Source organism: Denticeps clupeoides, chromosome 7 (assembly GCF_900700375.1).
Source record: "Denticeps clupeoides chromosome 7, fDenClu1.1, whole genome shotgun sequence".
NCBI lineage: Eukaryota > Metazoa > Chordata > Actinopteri > Clupeiformes > Denticipitidae > Denticeps > Denticeps clupeoides.
In genome coordinates this window covers 5,829,694-5,839,731 of record NC_041713.1, presented here as the reverse complement: position 1 = coordinate 5,839,731, position 10,038 = coordinate 5,829,694, and the positions used below count along the sequence as shown (strand labels likewise).

The window sequence follows — 10,038 nt, the reverse complement described above, 5'->3', positions numbered from 1 at the left end:
AGTGCATGTGTGAGTTTAGAGTGATAATGACATTTGGGAAAAAAACTGGAGTCTGTCGATATTGTGCTGCACTCCCTGAGGGCAACGGGTCAAACAGATCATGTTGACAATGATCTTGTTTGATTTTTGGTGTTCGGAGCCAGGTTGTTTTTTGAACACCCGACTGCCAACTTCAGAACCTCCTTTCTGTAATCTGCCTTTTCTCCCTTTGAAAGTGAAAGTGAAGTGATTGTCATAGTGATACACAGCACAGCAAACAGTGACACAACGAAATGTGTCCTCTACTTTTAACCATCACCCTGAGTGAGCAGTGGGCAGCCATGACAGGTGCCCGGGGAGCAGTGCTTTGCTCAGTGCAACCATTGCGGGATTCAAACCGGCAACCTTCTGGTTACAGGGCAGCTTCCTTAACTACTAGGCCACCACTGAGATGAGTAACGATGAGATTGATGTTGTGGTTTGGACTGCAATCGTGGGTGTAGAAACTTAGCACACAGCACTGTGGGGAACTGGTGCTCCATGGGCGAATGGAGGAGAGGCGGGGCCAAGAGCTGGTGTCTTTCGTTTCATTTCACCATTTTGACCATCATTAATAGGCCTATTTATAATAATATTCATAATAGAAATATTATTTATTATTCAGTTTATTATACAGTCACCCATGGCAGTCAAGTGAAGACATTTTGAATAATAACTATGTTCCGTTTAAACCTGCTGCAGATTTGAATGACAACCTGACGACCGAGTTTCCAGGTTGCTACCACCAGTTTTAGAACCAAGGAACTAGAGTAGTAACTACGGCTTGAATCAATGTAATGATGAGATACAATGGAAATTGACCATTTTGTTTAAAAAACAGGCTTCAAAAAGTAGACAAGTGGACTGAGAAATCAAGGTTATTGTCTTAAATCTTGCATGTAACACTTCACTGTCAAAAGTGAGAGCAGACTGACTTCACGAGTCGCAGTGCCACTTTTTATGGTTCAAAGTTGAAAGCTAACTTAATAAAAGGGATTTGCTTATCATGCCAAGGACCTTTAAACTTTTGAAAATCAAAATGAAGGCAACCCAGGTAGTATTTGATCAGTTTTGCACATAGGAAAAACAGCAAAAAATGCAAAAGATGGGTATGTCTTTTGTCTTCGTTCTTTCATCAAATCCACAACCTAATGCATGATAACATTTTTAATTAGTAGAATATTATGTTCCCATTTCACGTTAAAACTGTGAAAACAGCTGAAATGTTGAAAACTGACATTTTTTTTGTCTACAGTTCTAGTGATATTTAATGTTTTGATGTTGTTGTTTTTTTGTCCCAGTCATGTATAAAACAGTATATCCCCACTGAAACTGATCTACCGATTTTGTTTCCTAATGAAATGTCCTTGTGATCAGCTTGAGGATGAATGGCACCAGTGTCCCAGTGCCATTTCCTTGTCCAGGCACAAAAAGCCACGTGTATCTGTAATATGATTACCAACAAATGACATAAAAGGGGGAAAACGGCCATTATTGACATTCCTCTAAGGTGAGATTTGCTTGTTTTCATGCCACAGACATCTACAGATAATCATGATAACCTTCGCTTTCTCTGATGAATATCTAAAAAAGAGGAATGTACAACAGACCCTGTCAACACTGTAGAAACCTGTGAATAATTTTCTCCACCTTCACAGACCAGATGACTGCAGACTATGATTGCGATGACCGTTACTATGTTGCTTAAAAAGATGCTCTGTGCTCTGTATTTCTTTATTTATTCTCATATTATTAGATTAAACGTTTCCTTTATTATTAATAATATGATAATAATATAATAAGTTATATTCAGGCACAAGCATGTCTACCTTATCGACATCATCACTACGCGCCGGGCGGGGTCCTGGTGGACGCTGCCGTCGCCTGAATGTCTGCCACGCCGGGTAGGTCACGCTGAGCAGTGCTAGTGACGCTGGTGAACATGTCTCGGTCTTTATCTTTATTCAGATTCGCTGTCGGAGCTTCTCGGCGGACCGCGGCCGGGCCTCGGCTCCCCGGACGTGGGCTCCGGACGCTTCCTGCCGCCGTCACCACAGGCGAGTTTTAACACGCCTGCATGACTGATGAAACCGTCTTGACTGCTAGTTTTTAAAAGGTGCACGTATCAAGTTTAAATTTGTCATGTTATGTGTAAAATATATGAATAACGCTCCCGTTTGTACCGTGTTACACCTATATGTACACTACCGCTCTGAGGTTTAGGCTACTTTAGAAATGTTATTTTTTTGCACAGGAAAATTGTGTGGCGCGTCAAAAACAATATGAAATGGGTGAAAACGGCAATCCAGTTCATGCTGTCAGCGAGTGACACTGTCCCAGTGGAGCGCTGGGATTATTAATCCAAGTCTGGCACTTGTATAACAATCAGTCCGTCCAGAATTCAATAATTCATACATGGCCCGTATCGTGCCTCATATCACAATACGGGTGACTAACTGTATTCCGTTTGGCCTGTGCAATTTTTAGAAAATGAAATTAATACCTTGAATTGCTTTAGTTTATTTTTCCGTCATTCCTAGAGTTGAAGCTTCGAAGTCTGGGATTATTCTCAGGACATTTTGATAAATTACTTTATCCCATAAATAGTTGTCAGAACTATGAACAAGTGTGACATTTTTGTAGTACTTGTCGTGCCTTACTACTGGGTAGTTCAATTTAAAGTTATAACAGACTGACATCGCGATTGCGATTAGATTAATCGTGCAGCACTAATATAAACTGAATTTTGAATGTCTGGTTTATGATAATAATTTGCCTTGAATTTCATATGAATATTAGTAAAATATTATAGAAAAGTTTCCAGAGAATTGCCTTCTGGCTTTTAACCAGAATTTGTAACATTCTCAGGTGACTCGCGTGCCAGACTTCATCTTGACCCCATTCATGCCCAGACTGGAGCCAGTGTGACCCAGCGTTGGTACAGCACCCAACAGGCTGAAAATGTGGAGGAGGAGCCATTACACACGATCATCAGCGACACGGAGAATGTGCAGGGTTGGTCAGACTAGTCATGAAGTATCTGGTCCATTATTGGTTGGTCAGATGTTTCGTAAAGTCACTTGTTTTCTGTCTCTCCAGGATCACTTTCTACGCATGAGTTTCAGGCAGAGACAAAGAAGCTGCTGGACATCGTGGCAAGATCCCTGTACTCAGAGAAGGAGGTGTGTTTGATATTTTGCACAAAACTGAAGTGACAGTGTTTCTGTATCGCAATTTTGGTTAAATTGTTTATGATTGCATTTTGTTATTTTTTATTAATCCATTTTGCCTGCAACTCCTCAGGTGTTCATCCGTGAGCTTATCTCCAATGGCAGTGATGCGCTGGAGAAGCTGCGGCACAAACTGATATCAGGGGGTGGAGAGACAGCGCCTATGGAGATCCATCTGAAAACCGATGCCAGCAAGCACACCTTTACCATCCAGGTATTTGCGCACACACTGATAAATATTTTAATATTCTTTAAAGCACACCCATTGTCACGTAAGGCTGTAGTCATTCCAATAACTTTTTTTTAGCTATTTTTGCATTGTCTCATTGTCATTTTACACAAATTTAAACTTCTTTATTAGGACACAGGGATTGGGATGACCAAAGAAGAGCTGGTGGCAAATCTGGGAACCATCGCTCGCTCAGGGTCTAAGGTGCCTGTCTGGATTCATATCTTAATTATTTGGGTTTCTAAACCTTCTGCTTTCCTCTGTACTTCAGCCAAACTTTTCTCTTGGATACATCTTTCAGGCGTTCCTAGATGCACTTCAGAGCAAAGCTGATGCTAGCAGCTCCATCATTGGTCAGTTTGGTGTGGGCTTTTACTCTGCTTTCATGGTGGCCGACAAGGTGGAGGTGTTCTCCCAGTCTGCAGAATCTGGTACGCCAGGGTACAAGTGGACCTCGGACGGGTGAGTTATACAGGGCGGGGTGGGTCTGTAATGGCGTGCATTAATCATTCTTTAAAAGCCTGAAATTTACTCCCCCCGACTATTTACACACAAAAAGGGAAGATAAGTAAATTAGTAAAAAAAAAAAAGGGGGGAAGATGAGTAAATTAGTAAAAAAAAAAAGGGGGGGAAGATGAGTAAATTAGTAAAAAAAAAGGGGGGGAGGATGAGTAAATTAGTAAAAAAAAAAAAAAGGGGGGGAAGATGAGTAAATTAGTAAAAAAAAAAGGGGGGGAAGATGAGTAAATTAGTAAAAAAAAAAAAAGGGGGGGAAGATGAGTAAATTAGTAAAAAAAAAAAGGGGGGGAAGATGAGTAAATTAGTAAAAAAAAAAAGGGGGGGGGAAGATGAGTTAAATTAGTAAAAAAAAAAAGGGGGGGGAAGATGAGTAAATTAGTAAAAAAAAAAAGGGGGGGGGAAGATGAGTAAATTAGTAAAAAAAAAAAAGGGGGGGGGAAGATGAGTAAATTAATAATATTAAAAAAAAAGGGGGGGGGGAAGATGAGTAAATTAATAAAAAAAAAAAAGGGGGGGGGAAGATGAGTAAATTAATAAAAAAAAAAAAGGGGGGGGAAGATGAGTAAATTAATAATATTTAAAAAAAGGGGGGGGGAAGATGAGTAAATTAATAATATTAAAAAAAAGGGGGGGGGAAGATGAGTAAATTAATAAAAAAAAAAAAGGGAAGGAAGATGAGTAAATTAGTAAAAAAAAAAAAAAAAAAAAGGGAAGACGATTAAATTAGTAAAAAAAAAAAGGGAAGATAAGTAAATTGAGTGACTTGATTGCATAGTGTCAAATGTCACAACATTAATTTCAGCCCAGCCAGATGATTCAAATTATGAATGATTTGCTGTGTAGGAATTTATGATTGCTGGTTAATTATATGCACCCCTGAATTGTGGGGCAGTGGAATCCTAGCGGCTAAGGAAGTGGCCCCGTAATCAGAATGTTGCCGGTTCGAATCCCAATCCACTGAGGTGCCACTGAGCAAAGCACCGTCCGCACACACTGCTCCCCGGGCGCCTGTCATGGCTGCCCACTGCTCACCAAGGGTGATGGTTAAAAGCAGAGGACACATTTCGTTGTGTCACCATGTGCTGTGCTTCACAATGACCATCACTTCACTTTCACTTGTGAAACTGAGTGTGTTTCTTTGTCTGTGCAAACACAGTTCAGGTGTGTTTGAGGTCGCAGAGGCCAGCGGTGTCCGCCAGGGCACCAAGATTGTTCTGCACTTTAAGGAGGAGTGCAGTGAATTTTCCTCCGAAGACAGGGTCAAAGGTTAGTGTTGCACCCTCACCCAGCAGTCACGTTATTCACGACTGAATAAAACGGTCATGTTTTATTAATATTTTTCCCATCTCCAGAGGTTATAAACAAATACAGCAATTTTGTGACTTTCCCGGTCTTCCTTAATGGGCGACGTGTAAACACCCTGCAGGTAACTCCTCCCGCTCCTGATTTTCCTCCCATTTTATGCATCGAACGGATCTGCAAGTGGGGTGTGTGTGTGTCCTTTCAGGCTCTGTGGACGCTGGACCCCAAGGAAGTCAGCGACTGGCAGCACGAGGAGTTTTACCGCTACGTGGCGCAGGCGTACGACAAGCCGCGGTACACGCTGCACTACCGCGCCGATGCGCCGCTCAACATCCGCAGCATCTTCTATGTGCCAGAGATGGTAGGAGGGGCGGAGCTTCTGTAGAGTATATTACTCCACCTGTTATGCTATACAACAGTTTGTTTGTGTGTGTGTGTGTGTGTGTGTGTGTGTGTGTAGAAGCCGTCTATGTTTGATGTGAGTCGGGAGATGGGTTCTAGTGTTGCTCTGTACAGCAGGAAGGTTCTGATTCAGACCAAAGCAACAGACATATTGCCCAAGTGGCTCCGCTTTCTCAGAGGTAAGAATCACTAAACGACAGCCTCACCCACCCTCACACGCTGCCGTTTTCTGGTGTTTTCCAGTATTAACATGTATTGTGTGTGTGGTTTAGGTGTGGTGGACAGTGAAGATATTCCTCTGAACCTCAGCAGAGAGCTGCTTCAGGAGAGCACCCTCATTCGGTAAGAACAGGAACCACAAATGTTTGTCTGACATTTACATTTACAGCATTTATCAGACGCCCTTATCCAGAGCGACTTACAATCAGTATTTACAGGGACAGTTCCCCCTGGAGACACTTAGGGTTAAGTGTCCAGCTCAGGGACACAATGGTAGTAAGTGGGATTTGAACCTGGGTCTTCGGGTTCATAGGAGAGTGTGTAACCCGCTAGGCTACTACCACCCTACCCTCTGTTGTCTTTTGTGATATTTATCATGTAAATCCTTTAACACTCCACAGGAAGTTGCGCGATGTTCTTCAGCAGCGCGTGATTCGCTTCCTGTTGGACCAGAGTAAGAAGGATGCGGAGAAGTACACTCGCTTTTTCGAAGACTACGGTCTGTTCATGCGTGAGGGCATCGTCACCACTGCCGAACAGGATGTGAAGGTGACAGACTGGATGTCTTGGACAGTTGCTTGAAACTAGGCTTATGACTATACTACAATTTCAAATTCGATACCAGTATTAAGGATGGTAAACGATACTCAATAATATTTTTGATACTACACTGGGAGAACAAACATATTAACTTTTTTTTTTTTTTTTAATAAAGAAATAATATTTTTAGATAATTTTAAGAAAGTTAGAACACCACTACATAGAGTAATATAATGTAAAGTAAGACAAATGAAAGAAATGAGCCCAACATGCCTCTGAACTGAGAAATGTATGGGTGTTGTGCAATTCCATAATTTTAAAGCGCGGAGAGAAGCGAAGACACAGGCATTGTTATAGTTAACTTACTTCAACAGTATTACTTGGCAATTTAAATATTCATATTACGTTTGAACGGCAACTTTACTTTGCCTATAATTTGGAGTGGTGGTCTTTAAAAATGCTTTGCATTTGACGGTGCTCTTGCTTTTTACAGTTTATAGCAAGCTTGGTGCTTCAGAATTATGTACAAAGTGATTCTCATGTATTGGGCCCCCAGGTAGCCCGGTGAGGGGCTGAAGACTGCAATCCCTGTGGAAGATTTCCATGAATTTAATTATCGATACCAGTCTTAACTTTCAGTATGCCTTTTTTTATTTATTTTTTGTCACCTACGTTGCCCACCCATGAGTTAAACAGCGTTGAACCTGTCAGGTCTCATGTGCTTTCTCCTCTGTCCTCAGGAGGATATTGCTAAGCTTCTGCGATTTGAGTCGTCGGCGCTGCCTCCTGGCCAGCAGACCAGCCTGATGGAGTACGCGTCTCGTATGAAGGCTGGAACACGCAACATCTACTACCTGTGTGCCCCCAACCGCCACCTGGCGGAGCATTCGCCTTACTTTGAGGCCATGAAACAGAAGGACATGGAGGTGAGGTCATGTTGAGAAGCTTGTAAGGGTAGAATTGTGGACATTACTCTGGTCACATGGTAAGTGGGTAGTGGGTTAGACACTCGCCTATAAACCAGAAGTAAAAGGGCAGTGGTGTCCTAGCAGTTAAGGAAGCGTAATCAGAAGGTTGCCGGTTCGAATGCCAAGGTGCCACTGAGTAAAGCACGTCCTGACACACAGCTCCACGGGCACCTGTCATGGCTGCCCACTGCTCACTAAGGGTGATGGTTAAGAACAGAGGACTCTCTTTTTTTTTTTGCCTCACCGTGTGCTGTGCTACAGTGTTTCATAATGCCAATCATTAGACTTTTACTTCAGAAGACCACAAAGTCACAGGTTCGAACCCCACTTACTATCATTGTAGTCTCACTTAACCCTGAGAAATGCAGCTGGTAAATGCCGAAAATATAAATATGCGGCAGCATGATCTGTTTTGACTCTTATTGGTCCCTCGTTCTCTCTCAGGTCCTCTTCTGCTATGAACAGTTTGATGAACTCACCCTGCTGCACCTACGGGAGTTTGATAAGAAGAAGCTCATCTCTGCGGAAACAGACATTGTGGTGGACCACTACAAAGAGGAGAAGTATCAGGACGGCAGACCAGGTGAGAAGGCCTTAGAAAACCAGAACATTTTCTGATTTACAGGATGTGTGGCGTCTCTCTGGATTCAGATGCTTGTGTTTGTGGGTATAGCATCTGACAGACTGACTGACGAGCAGGCAGATGATCTCATGGCATGGATGAGGAACTGTCTGACGTCCAAAGTTACAAACATAAAGGTAGCCCCAACACGCATCATAAAACCATACAACCCTGAAAGTGGGAAGTTGACTCCATCTTCTTTATGTATAACGAGGATATTTTTAATATATGATATTCCTTTTATAATATATTTTAGTCATTTGAAAGTGCTCTTATGGAATCTCCTGAATGTGTACTGTAAATGCATATGTGTGTGTTATTATTATTTATTTAACGTGTGCCTCTCAGGTGACTCCACGTCTGGACACACACCCCGCCATGATCACGGTGCTGGAGATGGGTGCAGCTCGACACTTCCTGCGCACCCAGCAGCTGGCACGCAGCATGGAGGAGCGCGCTCAGATCCTGCAGCCTACGTTGGAGATCAACACCGGGTGTGTGTCTATGACATCCGCAGCCATCACAAATGTTTGTCTTTGTGGATAAAGAGGTGTATTTTCCCGTTTGTGGATGTCTCTGAACTGATTTGTTGTGTCCTCTGCAGCCATGACCTCATTAAGAAGTTGCATGCGCTCAAAGACTCCAACGCTGACCTTGCTCAGTTGCTGTTGGAGCAGGTATGGTGGCCTGTTGGAGCTCCGGTTGTATTTATTTATGTTCTGTGCCTGTGTTGGTGTTGTTGGAGATGCTAAAACTCATATTGTTTCCTGACCTGCAGATCTATGATAACGCCATGATCACCGCTGGCCTGAATGATGACCCTCGACCTATGATCTCGCGGCTCAATGACCTGCTGACTAAAGCACTGGAGAAGCATTGACCTACTAGACCCTGTGTGAAAATGCTCATTCCCCAAACTGTGCCCGTCCTCTTTTAAGTGTCCCTTCCGAGCTCCACCTGTGCTGTTGCACCGAGTGCAAACACGTTTTCATGTAACAGGAAGCGGTTCTGACCTGCAGGATGGGTGGCCACATTACTGTGTCACCCTTGTGAAGTTGACAGCATTGTTTGTGTGCTAGAAGTGGACATTGTCATTGAGAAATCAGATGTGACTAAAGTATTGTTTTTTTTTGTGTGTTCAGCTCTGTAATCAGTTTCCATTCAGTCACTTAACGTCTTATCGTCTGCATTTAGCTCATGTTCATGTACTCATGACCGTAACATATATGTCTGTCACTACTCCTCCTTCCTTCAGCTGCTCCTGTTAGGGGTTGCTACTGTGTGTCAGCCGGTCTGGTGTCAGGTCCGCACCACCTGCCTGACGCAACTATCCCGTGGGCTTAGGACTGGCACCAAAACATACTCATCCCTAGTGGCAGGGTTATATCTGTCACTACTGATTTTGCAAATGGTCTAACAGAAAAGAGCTTCTACCTGGTTTTATAGGCATATATGCCATCAAAGTGTAGTGAAACGAAATGTAACCATCACCCTTAGTGAGCAGTGGCCAGCCGTGAAAGGCGCCCGGAGACCAGTGTGTGGGGATGGTGCTCTGCTCATACTGTATGCCAATCGGTTCAGAATTTGCCATTCCATGAGCATGTTTTTGCCTCCTGGTTTCATGTTGATAAAGTGATTATCTGAAACATTTTTTTTATATTGCTATATTAGAACAATGTGCTTGCTAATGAGTCTCAAGGCATATTAATGACGTAGAAATATTTGTTACACTAGCAGAACTACATTTTGAAGAAGTGTATTTATTTATTACACTGTACATGCCGCACCAGGTTTTCTGGCTTATGATGTCCTGCCACTGTCAGATGAATATTATTTAAATTTAGGCAACGTGAGGCAACTTTACAGTTTTCCACTTCAAGGTGATATGCGGTCTTCAAACCACCAGGGGGAGCAATTGTGCGATTTTCTCTTGGAACATCTGTCACAATAAACCGAAAATGTTGGTTGATAAAACGTTGAAAAGATGGG

The 10,038-nt window shown here is 42.7% G+C and overlaps 1 protein-coding gene across 1 annotated transcript; it reads left to right on the top strand.

Moving 5' to 3' along the window:
• The first annotated feature begins 1,848 nt into the window (after nt 1–1,848).
• On the top strand, nt 1,849–9,181 carry trap1 (TNF receptor-associated protein 1). Its single transcript, XM_028985401.1, has 18 exons — nt 1,849–2,075; nt 2,887–3,033; nt 3,118–3,200; nt 3,322–3,462; nt 3,610–3,681; nt 3,779–3,939; nt 5,153–5,262; nt 5,349–5,422; nt 5,504–5,659; nt 5,759–5,879; nt 5,973–6,042; nt 6,321–6,468; nt 7,200–7,385; nt 7,872–8,010; nt 8,101–8,186; nt 8,398–8,543; nt 8,654–8,726; nt 8,828–9,181. Exons 1-18 carry the CDS (start codon nt 1,961–1,963, stop codon nt 8,927–8,929), a joined length of 2,130 nt encoding a protein of 709 aa, XP_028841234.1. The 5' UTR covers nt 1,849–1,960; the 3' UTR covers nt 8,930–9,181.
• The last annotated feature ends 857 nt before the right edge of the window (nt 9,182–10,038 follow it).

Coding starts and splice junctions, on each gene's coding strand:
- trap1 (XM_028985401.1), top strand. CDS start 1,961: ATGTCTCGGTCTTTATCTTTATTCAGATTCGCTGTCGGAGCTTCTCGG. Junction 7,386..7,871: donor TGAAACAGAAGGACATGGAG/GTGAGGTCATGT, acceptor GTTCTCTCTCAG/GTCCTCTTCTGCTATGAACA. Junction 8,011..8,100: donor GTATCAGGACGGCAGACCAG/GTGAGAAGGCCT, acceptor TTGTGGGTATAG/CATCTGACAGACTGACTGAC.